At 38.4% G+C, this 22,850-nt stretch overlaps 1 protein-coding gene across 1 annotated transcript in view; it reads left to right on the top strand.

The window, feature by feature from the left end:
- Nucleotides 1–22,114, top strand: part of GIPC2 (GIPC PDZ domain containing family member 2) — a 104,120-nt gene extending 82,006 nt beyond the window's left edge. Inside the window, exon 6 of the mRNA XM_058303306.2 lies at nucleotides 16,688–22,114. Coding sequence (XP_058159289.1) covers nucleotides 16,688–16,836 — 149 coding nt within the window. The 3' untranslated portion in view covers nucleotides 16,837–22,114. The remainder of the gene's footprint in view (nucleotides 1–16,687) is intronic.
- Nucleotides 22,115–22,850: the final 736 nt, after the last annotated feature.

Genomic DNA, 22,850 nt, shown 5'->3' with positions numbered 1-22,850 from the left:
TGTCATCTGCAAATATACTAATTATTATTAGTACTAATAATTGTAGTGGTAGTAGAGGTAGAATGTGTAAGACTTTGTAATTGGAGGCCTTGACCAATATTTAGTGTGTGGGGTTTTTCTTCAACTTTTCCAGTATGCCAGAATTAGTGCATTTGTGAGATGATACATTTTCAATTGTGAAGTTATAACGTGGGCACCTATAGCCAACATTTTCCTCATTTTGTGACTAAGGAAACCAAAGCAGAGATTGCAAGTCAGAGTGGGCTTAGGTCTAGAATTTGGTGTTCCCAGACTAAGTACCCTAGACAGTGCTGCTGAGCTTTCTGAGGTACAAAGAAAAAACATGTGCCAACTCGTTTCTTTCTTAGGGTAAAATTAGAAGGGGTGGGAAGGAAAAGGGAGGAGGGAGGCATTGTTGAATGATTGATTCAACCACCAGTGGACATCTGGATCCATGCCCTTGTCTCCTCCAGCACTGAAGAGTCATCTACACTGTTAATTTCTGCTGCTGATGGTCTGTACATGTTCTCATATCTTTTACCTGTGTGTACGTTATTTCTTCCTCAATTAAATTGTGTTTCATCCATATGTCAATGGAATCTTTAAGTAATTATCTCAATATGTAGGGTTTATGAGGATCATTTAAAATGGCAGATTAAGCAAAACACTGAATATAAGTCCTATTTTAGCAAGACCTACATTTAAGTTTAGGCTTTTAAGATAGATATCATTTCTTAATAGTTAAACCACTTTAAAAATAACTTGTCCCTATAATCCCTATAATTGCTCTTAGAATTTTATTTCTCTAGAACTTGTTTTTCTTGACTTATATTCTAGAATTTTATTTTTCTATATGAAATAGAGAATCCAAGTTTATTTTATGCATTTTATTTATTTTATTCATAATTTCTAAAATGCAGCTAGTGTCTGTGAGCACACAGAGTAGGTATTACAAGTTAGGTGCAGTTTTACTGCATCAAATACCCTTAACTTAAAAAAAAAATTCTCTCCCCAATTTGAACTTATCTATTAAGTTTTGCTAAGTTTTCTTCCTTTGTCTGTACCCTCAATATTTTGTTATGGTAATTTTCAAACATACAGCATAGTTGAAAAACTTTTTAGCTATAATTCTATACTTTTCACCTACATTAATATTTCTCTGTAATTGCTTTATCACATTCTCCATTTACCCATCCTATATATAGATTTTTGCAAAACATGGTAGGATTATCATATAAAATTTATGTACTGCTTTTTTTTTGGCTAATATTAACAGAAAATGATGTCTCCAAGTTATTAAAAATTATTCATATAGATTGTTTAAAATGATTTAAAATATGTTAGCTATTTAATCTAATATATTTCATCATACGAGAAGTAACTTAATGATCCTGTAATGTTAGTATTTTTTTGAACTGTTAGGAAAATAGATCTTTTCTATTTTAGTTTTTTATTTTTAAAGAAGAGATTCCTAGAAGTGGAAATATGATGTAGATTAAAGGATGCGAGCATTTGTAAGGATTTTGATACTTGTTGAAAAATTGTTTTTCAAAAACAAAATTTACAGAGTCAAAAGAGTATATCTGAATGTTTGTTTCTCTGTATCTTGGCATATCATTAAAACAAACAAAAGTATATATAAAGCTTTATTAAACTTGGGAGGTTTGAGAGAGTCTGGGTAATTTGCTAGAGCCCCTGGGCTGGGGCAGAAATTCTAGCTGTGGACAAGGTCTGGCCTCCTTTTAGAAGTTTTCTTAGAAGTGTTTGCTTCTAGGTTGGGTCATGGGTGAGGACTGGAGTAAAGCAAGGAAGAAAGGGAGATTGCTGTAGAGAAGAGACTCAATTCCTCCTTGCTCTTTCTGGTTTTTAAAAAAGTTTTTTTGGGAGCAGATATGGCTCAAGTGGTTGGGTGCCTGCTTTCCACATGGAAGGTCCTGGGTTCAGTTTCTGGTGCCTCTTAAGAACAACAACAACAAAAAACAAGTAACGAGCAAACAAATGAAAAAAACCAACTCAGCGGAGCAGATGTGGTTCAGTGGTTGAGCATTGGCTTCCCACATGCGAGGTCCCAGTTTCAATTCCCGGGCCCTGTACCTCAAAAAAAAATTTTTTTTTTGGAAACAATCTCAAACTCACAGGAAAGTTACAAATAAAGTACACAGGCTTTTTTTTTTTTTTTTTACCCCCTCCTGAATATTTGAGAGTAGGTTTCCTTAATGATGTGCCATTGTCCCCATATACTTTAATGTGTATTTCCTTTAACCAAAGGCATTCTTCTATCTAACCCAATACAATCATTCAAATCAGGAAATTAACTTTGATACCTTACCACTCAGATTCTATTCATGTTTTATCAAATTTCTAATATCCATTACAGCAAAATTATCCTGTTTAAAGTCACATTGTTACGTTTAATTGTTGATTAGTCAGGGTTTTCTAGGGAAATAACCAATAGAAGATATCTTTAAATATTATGAGATTTTTATAAAAGTTGTCTCACATGACTATAGGGATGCACAAGTCCAAATTCCATAGGATATGGCTGCAAGCTGGGAACTTTGATGAAGATTTTCAGTGACTTTCCCAGGAGAAGATGGCTGGCTGAAGTAGAGATGGAAATTCTCTTTTCTGACTGCTAGAACCATTACTTCTCCTTTTAAAGCCTTCAGCTGATCAGATGAGATGTCTCATAATTGAATCACCTCAGTTGATTGTAGATGTAATCAGCCATAGATGCAATCAACTTACTGTGATTTAAGTCCATGAAATGTCCTCACAGTAACAATCACGTCAGTGCAAACAGTTGAATATCATCACCTGGCCAAGTTGACAAATGGACACATGAACCTAACCATCACAATCCACCCCTTGTCAACTTGGCACCTTAAACCATACTTAATCTCTAAATAAAGAAACAATAACAGTTCTATTTTTTATCTAACAATACTCAATTGTCCTGTATACAACTGGAAATGTACTAACTCTCTCCAGAAGAGGGAACAAGTCCTTGGGTAAAATTCACTCTTAAACTTGATATCCTATAACTTAAATACTATGACAAAGGGAAGCGGATTTGGCTCAACAGATAGTGTGTCCACCTACCACATGGGAGGTCCAGGGTTCAAACCAGGGCCTCCTGACCCGTGTGATGAGCTGGGCCACGTGCAGTGCTGATGTATGCAAGGAGTGCTGTGCCACGCAGGGCTGTCCCCTGCGTAGGGGAGCCCCACGTGCAAGGAGTGCACCCTGTAAGGAGAGCCACCCTGTGCAAGAAAAGTGTAGCCTGCCCAGGAGTGGCACCACACACACGGCAAGTTGACACAGCAAGATGATGCAGCAAAAAGAGACACAGATTCCCAATGCTGCTGACAAGAATATAAGTGGATACACAGCAAATGGACACAGAGAGCACACAACTGGGGGTGGGGTGGGGGTGGGGAGGTGGGTGGGAAGGGAAGGGGAGAGGAAAATGAAAAATAAAAGAATGGAAGGTAAAAAATTAATATTAAAAAATAAATACTATGACATGAAACTAATAAAACTTATGTAAGAAGATAAGGAAGAAAACAGATATTTGCTTTATGTACATATGCAAATATACTCATAACAAAACAAGGAAGAAATATTCATAACCATTACAGTCCTTGTTTCTGTAACTGGTCATATGGTTATAGTTCTTATTTGTCCCTACCTTCTTCCACTATCCATTCCATGTTCCCTTTACTCTTAGAAAGCACCTCAGCAGGCTGTGGTTCTTTGCCTAGTGGGGTGAGCCAAACCTTCATTCCTGAAGTTTCTGGGCCATTGGGAGTCCTGCCCTGAATGGTTTGTTGCAGTTTTCCTTTGACTTTAATCACAAGGCATACTAATACCAAGAGATGCCCTAAGAGATCTCTTCTATTACAGAATAGAAGAAAACTCTTCTTTACCTCATGTGTAATTGCAGCCTTATTTCTCCTAGACAGTCAGAACCAATCACCCTGGGATTGATCCTTTCCTTCCCTGTTGATTCTGAGGCAAGAGGAACCCAAAGTAGCCAGGTGGCAGTCTTAACTTCCAGTTCAGTGGAATCATTCCTATGTTCCCTGGTTGAAGTGCTCCTTTTGGAAGTAAAATCTGTAGACAGAAGAGCTTAAGGTTGCAGGGACAGGAAGCAAAAAATTTTCTAGTGGATCACTAGAGGTAATAGTGAGTGGTGCCACTTCCGTTTCAACCCCTTGATTCCTGGGCCTGTGAATCCTGGCTGTGGGAGAAATGGCACCACAGAGTGGACGCTGATTTAGAGCATACACAGCCTCCTGGAGAACATTGCCTCAGCCCTGCAAGGTATTGCCACCTAGTTGGTGCTGTAACTGAGTTTTCAAAAGGCTATTCCACTGTTCTGTCAATCCAGCTGTTTCAGGATGTTGGGGAACATGGTAAGACTAGCACATTCTATGAACATGTGCTCATTCCTACTTTTCATTTTCTATGAAGTGTGTTCCTTGATCAGAAGCAGTGCTGTGTGGAATGCCATGATGGTGGATAAGGCATTCTTTTTTTTTGTTTTGTTTTGTTTTTCTTAGGAAATCACATATATATATGTGTATTTAGTGCTCAAAATAAATCAGATCTTAAATAAACATCCATACATTTGGTAGCCACTTAAAAGTAGAACATAGAAATATAAACAGGGAATTATGTTCAACAATATAGTTATAAAAACAATTAGATTATAATATATAGTAAAATTCAATTTTATAAATCTGCATATGTATAAATATGCATAGAAAAAATCTGAACTATTGTAAAATATATATTTTTTTCCACTCTAATCCATATTTTATTCCTCCATTCTGTGGGCCCTGGCATAGTGATGTCCACTCCACCTCTATATTGAGAGGGGGCTTAGATTCCACATGGATGATGGATGCAATTCTCCTGCTTGCAATTGTAGGCATTCTCAGTTCCCTGGTGTGGTGATTGACCATCTTCATGGCCCTGTTAGCTGACCTGCATAGGTCCAATGAACCAGAGAGTAGGAGTTGCAACTCTGCTGAGGCTCAGGGTCCAGCTGGCACATGGAGAGTCCAGAGATTCAAGTCTCCTGGGTGTACACCAATGCTAGTACCAACCAAAAGTTCATTGAAAGTGAGAGAAGAGGGAAGTGGACTTGGCCCAATGGATAGGGCATCCACCTACCACATGGGAGGTCCACGGTTCAAACCCCGGGCCTCCTTGACCTGTGTGGAGCTGGCCCATGCTCAGTGCTGATGCGCGCAAGGAGTGCCCTGCCATGAAGGGGTGTTGCCCACATAGGGGAGCCCCCCATGCAAGGAGTGTGCCCCATAAGGAGAGGTGCCCAGCGCGAAAGAAAGTGCAGCCTGCCCAGGAATGGCACTGCACACAATGGAGAGCTGACAGAACAAGATGATGCAACAAAAAGAAAACACAGATTCCCAGTGCCACTGATAAGGATAGAAGCAGTCACAGAAGAACATACAGCAAATGGACACAGAGCAGACAACTGGGGGGGGGGGGGAGGGGCATGTGGTGGGAAGGGGAGAGAAATAAATTTTAAAAAAATCTTAAAAAAAAAAAGTGACAGAAGAGGCATGTGTAGACTCACATCTGAGTCCAACTCCATCACACTCAGGGACACAAATTCCAAAGTAGGGCCCACTGACATGGTACTGAGCTCCAGAGCTATCTGCCATGACCATATCCCTGTGGGTCTCCGAAGACCTTAGGAGAACCAGTACCTGGGTTGTATCCACTTTGGCTCTTTCTAGGGTCCTCCTGAGGAATGTGTAAGCGTGACCCCTCTGATGCCTCCTGACTCTTTTTTGAAGACTCTTAGCCATATAAACTCATTTGACTTTCCCCCTTTTATTAAAGGTCAAAAAGCAGTTTTTAACACATGATCCTACATGTAGGCCGAGATATTCTGCTGGTCTGAGTTGACCCTTTTATTCAAGGTCTTTTTCTATTTACATCACCAGCTGGTGCTTGCTAGTAATCCCTTGGTGCCAGGGAGGCTCATCCCCGGGAGTCATCTCCCATGCTGGAGGGAATGTAATGTATTTACATGCTGAATTTGGGGATAAGGCATTCTTTAAGTCCATGGATGATAATTTTGCTGGAAGTATTATGTGCAGGGAAGGCAAACACATATCTGGAGTATGTGTCTATTTCAAATAGAACAAATATTGCCTCTTCCATGATGGAAGTGGTCCAATATAACCAACCTGCCACTAGGTAGCAGGCTAATAACCTTGGGAAATGGTACCATATTGGGGGCTGAGTGTGGGTCTCTGCTCCTGCCAGTTTGGGTACTTGGCAGTGGCTGTTGCCAGGTCAGCTGTGGTGGGTGGAAGTCCATGGTGCTAAGCCCATGCATAACCTTCACCCCTACCACCATGGCCACTTTGTTCATGAACCCTTTGGACAATGACAAGAGTCACTGTCCATTCAGAAAGGTCTTTCTATTATCTCTTCCCCAGACCTCTTTGTCACCAGTTTTCCATTCATGTTCCTCACCATCTAGCCAAATCATTGGTGACAAACCATGAATCAGGATACAAACATATCTCCAGCCATTTCTTCTTCCAAGCAAAATGAAAACCGAGGGGCACTGCTTGAAATTCCATCCAATGGGGGGATTTCTCCTCACCTCTGTCTTCCAGGGATGTGCCAGAAAGGGGCCGTAGTGCTGCAACTGTCTACTTTCGGGTGGTACCTGCACATTGTGCAGAACCATTTGTAAACCAGGCCCGAGTTTTCTCTTCCTTAGTCAACCCATTGTAAGGGACTCCCCAAGAGGCCAAAGCAGTGGGCTGGGAAAGCAAAGGCAGTGTGGCAGGAGTGAGACTTTGGGCATTTGGGCCTCTTCCTCTTGTAACTTTCTGGTGCCTTCTGAACCTGCTTGAGTCCTATCTCAGATATACCACTTCCATTTTATGATGGAGTGCTGCTGTGCACACCCAATTTTATGGCTTGATGGGTCAGACAACACCCAGCTCATGATAGGCAACTTGAATTTCATGGTAAGTTGGTGGCCCGTGGTTAAGCTTTGGGTCTCTACTAATATCCAGTAATAGGCCAAGCTGTTTCTCAAAAGGAGAGTATGTATCTGCATAGGATGGCAGGGCTTTGCTCCAAAATCCTAATTGTCTGCTCGGTGACTCTTGATAGGGGCCTCCCAAAGGCTCCAGATGCTCTCTCTATTTGCCACTGACACTTTTAGCACCATTGGATCTGCTGGAGTATACGGCCCAGAGTTGCAGAGCCTCTTCTTGTTCCAGTACCCACTCAAAATTAGCAGCTTTTTGAGGTCACTAGATAAATGGGCTGGAGTAGCGCACCTGAGTGAGGAATATGTTTCCAAAATCTGAGGAGACCAATTAGGTACTGTGCCTCTTTTTTTTGGTTGTAGGAGGTACCAGATGCAACAGTTTATCCTTCACCTTAGAATGGATATCTTGACATCCTCCATACCACTGGACACTTAGAAATTTCACTGAGGTGGAAGGCCCCTTTATTTTTGTTGGATTTTCTCCCATCCTCTGTCATGCAAATGCCTAACCAGTAAGTCTAGAATAGTTGCTACTTCTTGCTCACTAGGTCCAATCATCAACATAATGGACCAGCATGGTGCCTTGTGGGAGGGAGGGACAACCAAGGGCCCTGCAGACTAGATTATGGAAAGTTGATACACCCCTGAGGCAGGACAGAGAAAGTACTGTTGGCCTTGCCAGCTGAAAGCAAACTGCTTCTGGTGGTCTTTACTAATAGTAATTGAGGAAAAACATTTGCCAGATCAATAGTTAATACTAGGTACCAGGGGATGTGACGATTTGCTCAAGCAATGATACCACATCTCTAACACCAGCTGCAATTGGAGTAGCCACCTGGTTCAGTTTACAATAATCCACTGTCATCCTCCAAGATCCATCTGTTTTCTGCACAAGCCAAATAGAGTTGAATTGGAATATGGTTGGAATCACCACCCCTTCATCCTTCAAGTCCTTGATGATGATACTAATCTCTGCAATCCCTCCAGGAATATTGCTTTTGATTTACTATTTTGCTAGATAGAAGAAGTTCTAGTGTCTTCCTCTTGGCCTTTCCTACCATAATAGCCCTCACCGCTCAAGTCAGGAAACGGATGTGTAGATTCTGCCAGTTGTTGCATATGTTTATTCTATTTATACATTCTGAAACTGCAGAGATAACCACAGAAATGGGTATGGGGACCACTGGACCCACTGGGAGACAGACCTGAGGTAAAACCCCCTTTATCACCTGAGTGCCACAGTCCCTGCTCTGACTGGTGGACCACAGTGATGTTCTGGGTCTCCTAGGATTAATGTCATTTCTGAGTCAGGGTCTAATAATCCCCAACATGTCTGATAATTTCTTTTTTCCAGTGCATAGTTACCATGGTAAAAGGCTGAAGTTCTCTTTGGGAAAGCTGGGGGGAAGATTAGCCATATAAATGTTTGGCAGTGTAACAGGGGCCTTCTCCAAGGGGACCTGACTTTCCCTTCATTTGAGGGGCTCTGGGTCTGTAAACTCTCTCAAGTCTGGAAATTGATTTAAGGGGCTATAACTCACTTTTTGTAATTCAGGTTAGACTCTGAATTTTGTTCACTAGACCTAGAACTTTTCTGCTTACACAGATCAAGTAACAATTTAGTAGACCTGTGTGTTTTACTTCAAGGTAAAAGTGGGTTTGTTTGATTTTTTTCCCCCCATAATGATGTTTGGGTTACATCTTTGACAGGAATATCACAAAAATGATACCATATTCTTTTCATTGCATCCTACCAGGAAGCAAAGATTTCTGTTTGTTGGTCTCTTTGATGACTACTTTAAAACGCTGTATGCTAGGCTTCTCCATGTGAAGATATTATCTTTGTAATTAAGTATTTGCTGGGGAGAAATTATGAAGTTATGTAAATATCTTTTTCCTTATCAAACTAGCTCCCACCCTCCCACCCTCTCCCCACACCTCTCTCCTTCAATTATCACCTATTTCCAAATGGATTCATAGTTTCTCCTTTTACTCAATGGGGTTATAATCTTTTACTATTACTTATTATTTTGATGCTTAAATTGTCCCTTATTTCATTAGTGGGAGCGCTTTAATTTTGGCCTCTGTGTTCTTCTCATATGTTCCCATTATTTTTTTTAAAGGCCTGTGTGTGTATATGTGTGTATTTATAATTTTACTGTTTTTTTTAACAGTAATTACTGTTGTTACAACTGATGAAAAATTATTGAAATAGTATTAAAGATATTAACTACTGTCTTTAGTTTGTTTTAGGATATATAATTTTCCCATATACTACCCTACTATTAACACTATTATATTAATGTCATAATTTGTTATAATTTGTTAAAGAACACTCTCATAATATTAAGTAGGGTTCGCTATATTATGTTTTATCATTTAATTTTTATTCTAGTAAAAATTGTGACCTAAAGTTTTCCTTTTTAACTTCATTCACCAATATTATTCAGTGCCGTTAATTAAACCCACAATAATGTGCTACCATCACCACCATTCATTTCCAAACCTTGACAATCAACCTATGTAGAACTTCTGTACAAATTAAATATTCCCATTCTCTAACCCAGTCTATCCCCTGCTAACCTATATTCTAGATTCTAACTCTATGCGTTTTCTTATTCTAATTCTTATCAGTGGGATCATACAATATTTGTCTTTTTATGTCTGGCTTATTTCACACAGCATAATGTCCCCAGGGTTCATATGTTTTTGCTTTCATCAGAACTTCATTCCTTTTTGCGGCTGAATAATATTCCATTTTATGTATATACCCCATTTTGTTTTTCCATTTATTGTTTAAAGGACACTAAGATTGCTTCCAGCTTTTGGCAATTGTGAATAATGCCACTATGAACATGGGTGCAAATATCTCTTTGAATCCCTGCTTTCAATTCTTCTGGGTAGATACCAGTGGGATTTCCAGGTCATGACAATTGTATAATTAGCTTCCTAAGGAACTGCTAATCTGTCTACACAGTGGCTGCACCATTTTACATTCCCATATGCAATGAATGAGCTCCTGTTTCTCCTCATCCTCTCTGACACTTGTGGCCTTTTTTTAAATAGTAGCCATTCTAGTGGGTGTGAAATGATATCTTTTGGTTTTGATTTGCATTTTCCTAATAGATAGTGATGTTGAGCACCTTTTCATGTGCTTTTTAGCCATTTGTGTATTCTCTTTGTTGAGAAATGCCTTTTTAAGTCTTTTGTCCATTTAAAAAATTGGGTTGTATTTTTGTTGTTGAGTTGTAGTATTTCTTTATATATTCTGGATATTAAATGCTTATTGGATATGCGGTTTCCAAATATTTTCTCCCATTTTGCAAGCTGTCTTTTTACTTTCAAGATAAAGTCTTAGAGGCACAAAAGTTTTTAATTTTGAGGAGTTCCCATTTATCTATTTTTTTCTTTTGTTGCTTGTGCTTTGGGATAAAGTCTAATTAACTATTACCTAAAACAAGACCCTGGTTCTTATATTTAGGTCTTTGATCCATTTTGCATTCCTCTTTCATTCTTTTGCATAAGAATATCTGATCCTCCTGCACCATTTGTTGAAGAGAGGTATTCTTTCCCAATTGAGTGGACTTTGCAGTCTTGTAAGAAATCATCTGGCCTGGGAGTAGATGTAGCACAAGTGGTTGAGTGCTTCCTCTTCTTATTTTCTCTCCTCTGTGTCTCTCATTGAGTCATCTTGCTGCACCAGCTCTCTGCATTGGCTAGCACTCCTCCACGGGGTGGCTTTCCTGCACCGGGTAGCACTCCCACATAGGGCGGCACTCCTGCGTGGGCCGGCACTCTGCATGGGCCGACTTGCCATGTGGGCCAGCTTGCCTTTATCAGGAGGCCCTGGGCTGCGAACCCGGCACCTCCTATATGGTAGACGGGAGCCCAATTGATTGAGCCACCTCTGTTTCCCTGTAATATGTTTTAAAGTCAGGAAGTGTGGGTCCTCTAACTTCATTGTTCCTTTTTTTTTTTTTAAACAAATCAATTTTCACCTTTTTTTTTTCCAGGAGGTACCAGGGATTGAACCCGGGACCTCGTACATGGGAAGCAGGTGTTCGGTTACTAAGCTACATCTGCTCCCCAAAAAATCAAAAATTTTTTTAAAATTTTATTTAATTTATTCCCCCCCCGCCCCGTTGTCTGCTCTCTGTGTCCATCAGCTGTGTCCTCTTTGTCCGCCTCTGTTGTTGTTAGCGGCACAGGAATCTGTGTTTCTTTTTGTTGCGTCATCTTGTGGTGTCAGCTCTCCGTGTGTGTGGCGCCACCCCTGGGCAGGCTGCACCCTCTTTCGCGCTGGGCGGCTGTCCTTACGGGGCGCACTCCTCGCGCGTGGTGCTCCCCTGTGCGGGGACACCCCAGTGTGGCACGGCACTCCCTGTGCGCATCAGCACCTCGCATGGGCGAGCTCCACACGGGTCAAGGAGGCCCGGGGTTCGAACCGCGGACCTCCCATGTGGTAGATGGACACCCCAACCACTGGGCCAAGTCCGCCGCCCAAACAAATCAATTTTAATGATAAATATTAATAAAGCATAAATCTATCCAAAGTGTACAAATAGTGATATTTGGTGTAATCACATAGTTGTACTTTCATCACTTCAATCATTATTAGAGCATTTTCATTATTCTAATAATAATAAACAATAAACAGAGAAACAAAAAACAGAAAACCCATTACCTCTCAATTTCTTTGTGCTTCCCCTGCTGTATATAGCTACTGTTGTTTCTGTCTCTGTAGTTTATTGTGTAGTTATATTTTGTGAAAACAATCTTATGTATGTAATAGTACCCATATTCATATTTCACATGAGGTTTTACTATGCTATACAGCCCCATGTTACATTTTTTAACTTTCCTTCTTGTAATACACATGTCCTTAGACTTTCCCTTTGAACTACTGTCATGCCCATGTATTATCTCTGCTAATTACAAGCACTATGGTGTACTTTCACCATTTCTATTCATTTCCAAAGATTTACAAACAACCTTTTTACCAATTCTGCACAGATTTACCCTCAGCTTTCCATTCTCTACCTTCCTTCTATTTTCTGGTGACCTATATTCTAATTATTAACCCCATGAGTTTACACAGTATATTTAGTTCATAAAGTGCAATCATACAATATTTGTCCTGATGTGTCTGGCTTGCTTCACTCAGCATAATGTCCTCCAGGTTCACTCATTTTGTCATATGCTTCACGACTTCATTTCTTCTTATAGCTGCACAATATTCCATGTGTGTCTACACCAAAATTTGTTTATCCACTCATCAGTTGAGGTATACCTGGGTTGTTTCCATCTTTTGGCAATTGTGACTAATGCTGCTATGAACATTGGTGCACAGATGTCTGTTTATGTCAGTGGCAAGTCTATATTCAATTTCCTTTAGTAACTGCCAAAACAGTGCTCTACAGTGACTGTACCATTCTATATTTCCACTAATAGTGAAATAAGTGTTCCTTTCTCTCCACATCTTCTCCAAACTTGTAGTTTTCTGACTTTTTAATAGTGGCCATTCTAATAGGTGTGAAATGATATCTCATTGTAGTTTTGATTTGCATCTCCCTAATAGCTAGTGATGTTGAACATTTTTTTTTTTTGTTTTTTCACCATTTGTGTTTCTTGTTTGGGTAATTTCCAAGTCTTTTGCCCATTTTTAAATTGGGTTGTTTGTCTTTTTATTGTTGAGTTGTACTATCTCTATATATCATGGATATGGATATTAAGCCTATATCAGATATGTGATTTCCAAATATTTTCTCCCATTGACTAGGTTGCCTTCACCCTTCTGACAAAAAACTTTGAGTTGTAGAAGTGTTTAATTTTGAGGAGGTCCCCTTTATCTATATTTTCTTTTATTGCTCATGCTTTGGACTCAAGGTTTAAGAAATTACTGCCTACCACAAAATCTTGAAGGTATTTTCCTACGTTTTCTTCAAGGAGTTTTATGGTTGTTGATTTTCAATTTAGGTTGTTGGAATTTTGATTGGGATTGCATTGAGTCTGTAAATCATTCTGGGTAGAATTGATATAATAACATTATTTAGTCTTCCAATCCATCAACATGGAATATCCTTCCATTTATTTAGATCTTCTTTGATTTCTTTTAGCAATGTTTTGTAGCTTTCTGTATGGAATTCCTAGATATTTGTTTCTTTGCATTGCTTTTGTAAATGGAATTTTTTTCTTGATTTCTTCTTCAGATTGTTTATTACTAGTGTAATTTTTTAGTCATTATTTCCTCAAATATTCTTTCTACCCCTTTTCTCTTCTATTCTCCTTCTGGGCACCCCAGATATTTATGTCTGTATGCTTTCTGCTGTCGTTCAGTTCCCTGGGACCCTGCTCAATTTTTTTCTGTTTTATTCTGTATCTGTGTTTCTAACAGTATGGTTTTGATTGTCCTCCCATCTAGTTTGCTGATTCTTTCTTCTGCCTCCTCAAATCTTCTGTTGCATGCCTCTAGTATATTTTTAATCTCTACTACTGTGCCTTTTTATCCCCATAGTTTCTGCGGTATTTATTTATTTATTTATTTATTTATTTATTTATTTATTTATTTATTTATTTATTTATTTATTTCACCCCTGTGTCCATTCACTGTGTGTTCTTCTGTGTCAGCTTGTATTCTCATTGGGTAGCTCTGGAAACTGATCCTGGGACCTTCTGGAGCGGGAGAGAGGTGCTTATTCTCTTGCGCCACCTCACCTCTCTGTTCTGCTGTGTCTCTTATTGTCTCTCCTCTGTGTCACTTTTTGTTGCTTCATCTTGCTGTGCCAACTCTTCACATGGGCCAGTTTGCCACATGGGTCAGCTTGCCTTTACCAGGAGGCCCTGGATATTGGACCCTGGACCTCTTGTATAGTAGACAGGAGCCCAATTGCTTGAGCCACATCTGCTTCCCTTTGCTGTTTGTTTTTATACTTTTAAATTCTTTTTTATGCTCACACATTGTCTTCTTAATATCCCTGATCTCCTTATACATATTTTCCTGTATCTCCTTGAATTAATTTAAATTTGTTTGATCTTCTTTGATCAGTTGTTCCAAATTCTGTGTCTCCTCTGAGTTTTTGTTCCCTGACTGAGCCATATTTTCCTATTTCTTAGTATGGCTTGTAATTTTTTGCTGATGTCTAGGCATCTGATTATCTGGATGAGTTAATTCTGAAAATCAGTTTCTCCCTCTTGTCAAGGATTTTATTGTTGATTGGCTTTGTATTAAGACTCTTATTTGGCATTAGGTCCATCACTCTGGATCTTGATCAGGTTTTTTTTTTTTTAGCTCTTCATCTAATTCTTGCCCTGGACACACAATACAGCTTTTATGATTGTACTTTTTGTGTGATTGTTTCACCTCCAGAAGAGAGCTTCATTTTCTCTGTTTCTTCTTCAGGAATCTTGATCTGTTATGTTTGTTTTTGTTCAGAATTTTTTCCCCAGCTCCTAGGATTTGTTTAAATTCTCTGTCACTCTGTGCCCCATTTTCCTTACATTTTCCAATTCTGGGACCCTCCTGTCTTACAGGAATTCATTTTAATGTCCCCTCCCTCTCTCCCCCCCCCCCCCCCCTTATCTGTGAGACTTTTCTGAATTCTTCCTCATTAGGGCATTTCACCCTGGGGGCCAGATGGGGTCATCCAGAAAGGTGGGTCACTACAGAAAAGTCCATTTTGGGTTTAGCTGGTTCAGCTGACAATTTGGTCCCTTCTACCACAGTCTCTTCCCCCATCCCTTGGGGGCCTTTTTGTATGCAATATTCCTCAGTGGCTTGTGTTTTTCTAGGTCTCTGTAGATTTGGGTCCCTGTGCTTTGATATGTGTGGCATTTTGACTCACTGCTGTTAGTGTCCTGAGTGGGAGGTGGGAGGGATCATGGCCACTGCTTCTGAGCAACTCGCAAGCTGTGTGGGACTGAGTGAGGGGGATGGAAGAGGACCAGTGGGTCAGGCTGGAAGTTTCCTACCTGATAATTTTCTTTCTTCAGTTTAGCATTTGTGGAGTCTTCTGCTGCTGTCCTCCAGAGTTCTAAGCAAGTGGGATTTGTCCTTCTATTCACTGAATCTCTGGGGAGGTTTTTTTTGGTGATGTCTTATGTCCTCCCACCATTTTCTGATACTTTCTTACTTTCTGGCACAAGATATTCTTGGGTGCATATTGTACTTTGATTGCTTATCCCTGAAATCAGCCATTTCTCCAAGGAATTCTGATTCCTTTTCATGGAGAATGATATTTAAGAATCAACAACTGGGTGCTTTGTGTGCTCTCTGTTACTGGGTTGTCTCTGCTTCCAGGCCCTCTCAGTGGGCTGAACTAGGTGTGTGTGCATGTGTGAATAATCTATCTCTGTTTTTTGTATATATATATATATATAGTCCCACCGATATCTCCAATTCCAATTCAATGTGACAGGATTCATTCTACTTTCTCCCTTCCCTACTTGACCTCTAACAATGACAAACCTGGCTCCCATTATTAATATATGTACTTCCACAGTCAAGCCCCATGTATTTAACCAATCTCTTATCACTGTGGTTGTTGTCCTCACCCCTGCCCCCCAGATGTCCTCCTCACCACACCTGGACTCTTACCCCCAACGTCAGGCTGCCCCACCTCACCTCACTCAGGTTTTTATCCCTGCACCTCATCTCTCCACTCCCACCCTGCATTTCTGCCCTGACTGTTGTGCCCTACTATGGGTCACCTCTCTCCACTGCCCTCAGCCTGCCTTGCCTTAGTCCTGAACTGTTTAAGAAGAGCTCTTACCTGCTCTTAAGAGCCCCAGAGGATTTCAGCTGGAAGAACAGACCATGGGGCTCATTCAGAGAAATCATATCACCTTGGATTTGTCTACCCTACCCTGGGAGGAAAGGAGGCACTGGAATGTTTCTCTTGGGCTTAGTGTTTTCCTTTCCCCTGGAGGTTAGGGGAGTGAACTTACCTAAGACCCAAATCATAGTCACAGTTTTCTTCCTGGTTGCTGGTGCTTACTGGGGCTGAGCAAGAACCAACTGAGCCTCATGGATTCCCAGACAGCTGGAGCAAGTCCCATGGGAATCTGTATTCCTTCGGATGTTGACTCCACAAACACAGAAAATGGGCCCCAGGCAATTTACTAGGGAAAAAAGAAGATAGTGGCACCACCTTTATTTTCTATCCTGAACTGGAGAGAAGTGCAGAAAAGTAATGCTTTGAGTTCATGGATAGAAAAGTGTCTTTCTTATTTTGCCTTGAGCTTGATTGTCCCATTGCAAGTATAATACTTTGTCTTTTTTTTCTTTGGCAAAGGGGTACTAGGCTGCATCAGAGTTGATGGTGAGTACTGAAGGGGAGTGGAGAAAGCTAGTGAATACGGGGAGATTGGGGAAGGACCATACCCAACTGATTATTGCAAGGTTGGGGAGAGGCCAGGGGTGGCAGCTGCAAACTGGGTTCAGTGGAAAATTGTTAAAACATGCCTTTGCTACTTGATATGTTATAGAGTGTATCTTATTGTTTTAATTTGCATTAGAAGTGTGTGATATACATGTTAACTTTTCAAAAGTAATTTTCCTGGCACCATTTTTTTCAGTCCTCTGATGCTTATTTCATTTATTTTTAACTTAAAAAAAATTTTTTTTTTTTTTGATAGCTGCCACAATGTTTGAAGCTGGAAAGGACAAGGTTAATCCAGATGAATTTGCTGTGGCACTTGATGAAACTCTTGGAGACTTTGCCTTCCCAGATGAATTTGTCTTTGATGTTTGGGGAGTAGTTGGTGATGCCAAACGAGGACAATAATGATATGGATGATCCGTCTCTGAAGAAATAAACCATTGTTTCTTTTTTTAAAACCATAGGGTCTGATTTTAGACAACATTACAAACTCTGATTTAGTTTAATATGTGTATACGAGATATGAAATATAATTTGGTAATTTTTATGCAATTGCTTATGTCATAGGCTTAAGACAAACTACCAAAAATCTTGGTCAATTTGAATATTTATTCAAATTTTTTTTGAAGCAAATTTTAAGAAATGTTTTAGGAGATTTTATTCCTCATTACTGCCAATGCTTTATTTTCCATGTGTAACTTGTTGGGTACAATACCTTTGTGATTGTTTTGCCAATTCTTCATGCAATGAACATTAGACTGGGGTATAATTTACCTTATAGCGTCTTATATACTGTTATACTTTCTTGATCAGGATATGTTCAGGAAATAAAATATGATTTTATGCCTAATGTAGCTTTAAAGCATTGTGTTTTTTTGTTTTGTTTTGTTTTGCTTTATTTTTTTAGGGGGTTCCAGAGATTAAACCTGGGACCTTGTACATGGGAAGTAGGTGCTTTCCATGAAGCATTGCCTTTTTTTTGGTCTTATCAGTTTTATTGATACATATTAATAAAGCATAAATCTATCCAAAGTGTACCACCAGTGTTTTTGATGTAATCACACATTTGTGTATTCATTGCTTCAGTTATTCTTAGAGCACTTTCATTATTTCGATTATAATAATAACAAACAAAAAACAACCAAAACTCATCACCTCTCAATCTCTTTATGCTTCCCCTGCCGTACATAGCTGCTATTCTTTTTCCTTCTCTATAGGATATTTGTATTTATATTTTGTAAAAATAGTCTTTTATATGCAATATCACCTATATTTATGTTTTACATGAGGTTTTACTATCTCATACAGTCCCATGTTACAGTTTTTAGCTTTCCATCAATTAATATACATGATCTTAGACTTTCCCTTTTAACCACTGTCATACCCACACAATACTACTGCTAGTTACAAACACCATGATGTGTTTTAACCATTTCTATTCACTTCCAAAGATTTACAAACAACCTTTTTACCAATTCTGCACATATTAACACTTAGCTTTCCATTTTCTACCCTCCTATTTTCTGGTGACCTATGTTCTAATTATTAATGCAATGAGTTTACATAGTATATTTAATTCATAATAGCTCAATTATACAGTATTTGTCCTTTTGTCCTTTTGTATCTGGCTTGCTTCACTCAATATAATATCCTCCAGGTTCATCCATGTTGTCAAATGAGAAGCATTGCTTTTAATCCTCTGCAGAAAAAGAGAAAGATTCCTGTGGTCTGTTGATTTCTATGGCCTCCTCTCTCTATTTGTGAAATAAGGATTGATTGATTTTTTTTTTCTTTGTAATTACAAAGCTCGTAGTTAAAATCTGTTGTCCTTTGTGTGTATGTATTTATTTGTTTGTGTGGAGGAAAAGAGACAGGTAGGTTAGAACTACTATTTGATTTTTTAAGAACCATGTCTTAAAACATTGTTGCTTTTTTCACTTAGAACTATGTTTATATTACCCTTTCTAAACACTACAGGGAAGGTTTTACATTCTTCATAGAATTTTTTATTTGAAAGATATTTATTCAGAAAATTCATATGCTTGAGAATATTTTTTTGGGTTAAAGAACAACTCTTTTAAGCCCCCTAAACTTTAAAGGAGATACTTTCAGATATAGATTCCCCTCCCTGTGGAAATAAAGGAGAAAGAGAATTGGGAAAATATGTTAGCCTATTCTTTTAGAGTTTTAACATGCTCTTTCTAAAAACCTTACATTATTGAGAAAATTGAGGGTAAATGACTGATAGATAACTCTTATTTGATGTTTTAAAGATGTAAGAAAAAATGGAAATAAATTGTTTCAAAATAGGTCATTTAATAAGGCAGAGCATGGTGTGACCACGTATTCTTCTAAAGTGTTACATGAAAAATGCTATGTGCTGCCATGGCAATCAGAAATAATAACTGGTGAGAAGTGCATTCTAAGAAATCAGAAGCAGTTCCCTTTTCATGCTGGGTTATTGCTTAGAGAACTCTTTTCTGGTGAGACTAGTTTTATTGGCATCCATTCCTCTTTCACATAAATTTAATGTTATAAAAGTGATATTTTTTGTCTGTTAAATCTGAAACCTGCACAGAAACTGTTTTAGTCATAAATGTGTAACAAAAGTAGGTTATAGGAACATGGATTGTTTTATTGCTCTTGCTCATTTTTGAAAATTGAATCTATTTTGGACTGTAATTTGCTGGTACTTGGTTAGTCGTTTTCTTTTGGAAACCCCAAAATACCTATTCATTTTTTAAAAAATTTAATTTAATTTTTAAATTTATCTTTTAAAAAAGTTAATAGATCACAAAGAACATTAAGTTAAAAAACATGAGATTCCCATATACCCCACTCCCACCACCCACCCCCATTATTTTTTAATTGTATTTTTTTTAAGATACATAGGTCACAAAAAATGTTACATTAAAAAACACAAGAGGTTCCCATATCCACCCCGCCCCCCACTCCCACATCAGAGACCTCTTTCATCATTGTGGCACATTCATTGCATTTGGTGAATACATTTTGGAGTACTGCTGTATCACATGGATAATAGTTTACATTGTAGTTTACACTCTTCGTGCAGTACATTCAGTGGGTTATGGCAGGATATGTAATGTAATGACCAGCATCTGTCCCTGCAATATCATTTAGTACAACTCCAAGTCCCGAAAATGTCCCCACATCACATCTCTTCTTGCCTCTCCCTGCCCTCAGCAACAACTGTGGCCACTTTATCCACATCAATGCTACAATTTCTTCATTACTAGTCACAATAGTTCTATAGTAGAGTATCAATAAGTCCACTCTAATATTTTTATTCCTCCATCCTGCGGACCCTGGGATGGTGATGTCCACTCCCACTCTATATCTAGAGGGGGCTTAGATCCCACATGGATGATGGATGCAATTCCTCTGCTTGCAGTTGTAGGCACTCTTGGTTCCCTGGTGTGGTGGTTGACCATCTTCACCTCCCTGTTAGCTGACTTGGGTAAGTCCAACGAACCAGAGAGTAGGAGTTTCTACTCTGCTGAGGCTCGGCCTATTCATTCTTAATCCCATCTGTCTTAGAAGGACAAAAAGAGAGCTGTTTCAGGAATGGTGAAATTACTGGATGACTAAGGAGGCCCGCAGGAAACAAAAAATAAATTTCTTGGTACTACATGTTAGATTTGAAATGATAAGTCATTGTTTATTATTGGTGGATGTCAGTTTCTCCTTCCTTTTTGGGTATGCATAGAAGACTGATGCTTGGTGCTTATTCCTTGGGAGTCATTGATTGTCATAACTAGGTGTGCTCACAATGATCTTTCTAGAATATTTGGTGTCTGCCTATATCCATGTACAACTGTAGCTATACTTGTCTATTAGAATTAAATGGGCAGTTATTCCTAAGGTCTTCAACTGGACTGAGGTGCTTTACATACTGTTAGGTTTGGCTTTGAAATATCCTTATTTCTCACCTCTCTTGCCAAACTGATAACAAGGTCAATTTCTTTATGTCGTTTTGTTTCCACACTGAAAATATATCTATCTGTGGATTTTGCACCTTTTTATAACATTGCACAAAAAGCAGGATCTGTTTTTTGTGCAGTCACATAATCTACAAATGTGGGCTCCCTTTCTGCTGCTTTCCTTAGCCAGATCATTTTTTTTAAACATTTCATTTCATTGGTGATACTGGACGTTTTCGGAGGAACCCTGTGCTTTTCTCTTGTTCTGTGCTAGTTTTTCCCAATCTAGGATGAATACTTCATTTGTTGTTGATTTCCTTTCATACAGAACAAACAGAACACCATCTTCTCTGTGGCCACTAAGAGCACATGATGTGTTTTCTTTGATTGTGGCAGAGAATGCAGATGATGATTGAACATTGGGCTCAATGGGGCCTTGAACATAATTCTATCCTGATCAAATATACACATTCTGATGATTACAAATTGGCACATTTTGAGTTTCTGTGATCTTTCAAAAATATAAGGACATGATGTAAAACCCTTAAGAATTAAATTATAAAGGCAGTAATTAGTTTACTTTTCTTTGTAGCTGCTATATCCAATATTATAAAGTGACTGATAATTAACTAAGTGAATGAACTTAATTTTTCCAAATGGTGTATAATTTGCAATATTTTCCACTGTTACTTTAGCAGATAGCCATTTTCCCCAAGTAAAGCACACTTCATTTAGGCCCATGTTATTTCTGGACCTTCATCAAATCTAGAGACTCTCCTGGATTTCTTCAGTTATCTTTGGCTACCTAACATAATAGCAAAACGAATTTTATCTGCAAATGGAGTTTTCAAAAAGAATAATGGTTCTTCTAAATAGATCATTGTTAGCCGCCAGAGATGTAAAAGGTTGTTAATATAATGTCCTTTTCCTTCTCTGATATATCTGAAATATGTGGATACCAATGGCATTGCTATTATTCTGATGGAGGTTCTAGGTTAGAAGGACAGTTAAGTGTGTTACCCAAGCGGTCAGTGGAAAAAGCGATAGTAGATGCCATTCAACTCACAGGCCCAAGTATTAGTGCCCTGTGGAAAATGCACATTTATTATATTCTTGACACAGACTGAAGGAGGTATCAGAGTAAATTATAAGTCCTTACACATATCATGGTTATAAAAAGTTTCTAAAATTTTGAAGTGTGCAAAATGGCACAGCCTGTCCCTACACTATTACCTGAAAATCTGATTCTCAGAAATGACTCATGGTTATTATCTGCTTGGAGGAATAAGTTGAATGTGACATTTTTATTACAATTGGAGACATTAAGTTGTATACATGTTTTTCAAGTAGTAAGAAAAAGGAAAAGTTTAAAAATTTTTTCCTAAAGATAGTTTTAAGTAAACATTTAATATTTTGAACTATTTGTCCCATACAGTAGTATTGACTAAGAATAGGTAAAATTATATCCTTGTTTTGAAAAAAATAGTTTTTTTCTTTTTCAAAAAATTATAGCATATATTAAAAAAAATTTTTTTGGTACTGAATTTTGGGGATTAACCAATCTGTGAAACTATATATTTTGATATTGTTCTAAATGCATTATTTATTATATTCCTACTTATGGATGTATACATTTAGTAATGTGCTAATCAAAAAGTGAATTATTAATAAGGTTATAATAATTTTGTAATATTTCTTGTACTTAAAATAACTGTAAAATAAAAACATTTTCATGAAAAAAATTATGAATGTTTTTGTCCTTGAAAAAAAAGAGTTTGGGGTTTTGAGTTCTAGACTTTTAAATTTTGTATAAATAAATGGTGAGAATAACACAGATGGAGTGTGCGGACCTTTATGCTTTTAACTCATTTTTGATATATTTTCCTCAACATATTTTGTATAAGGTATGACCTCTAAGGTCCCTTAAGCTTTAAAGTCCCCAGCTTATTTGTTTTGATTCAGTGAAAGCACTTGAGATATGCACTGCCACAATACTCTTGTGTTATCTCTAAGATAAAGGAGTCCTAAGAGGTTCTTGTTATAAAAGGGAGGCTTACCTAGAGTGACACTTTCTCCTGCATTTCAGCATTCAGCAAATAATTATGGCCAAACAATAGTGTATAAATAATAGGGAAAATCAGCCCATAGATATTTATGCCTTTTGGATTCATCATCTTCTTGATACACTTTGAAGGCCCTATGTGAGTTCTCATAAATCCTTACAAATATGCAGATTCTGTACGTTTGGGGTGGGGTCCAGGAATCTGCATTTTAACACATCTTCTAGGTGATTCCAATGGAGGTGAATCATGGATCTCACTTTGAGGTTGTGAAGTTCCTCTCATGTGTCAGGCACTGTCCCAGCACTAGGTGGAAGGATATATACAATCTCAAGAACCCACAATCTATTAGGGTAGGCAGAGACCTTAAAAAGGATTTAGAATACAATTAATAAGTTTGAAAATGGACGTAAAGTAG

Source organism: Dasypus novemcinctus, chromosome 9, assembly GCF_030445035.2.
Source record: "Dasypus novemcinctus isolate mDasNov1 chromosome 9, mDasNov1.1.hap2, whole genome shotgun sequence".
In the NCBI taxonomy this organism is placed as follows: Eukaryota; Metazoa; Chordata; class Mammalia; order Cingulata; family Dasypodidae; genus Dasypus; species Dasypus novemcinctus.
This window is presented reverse-complemented; position numbering and strand designations above follow the sequence as displayed.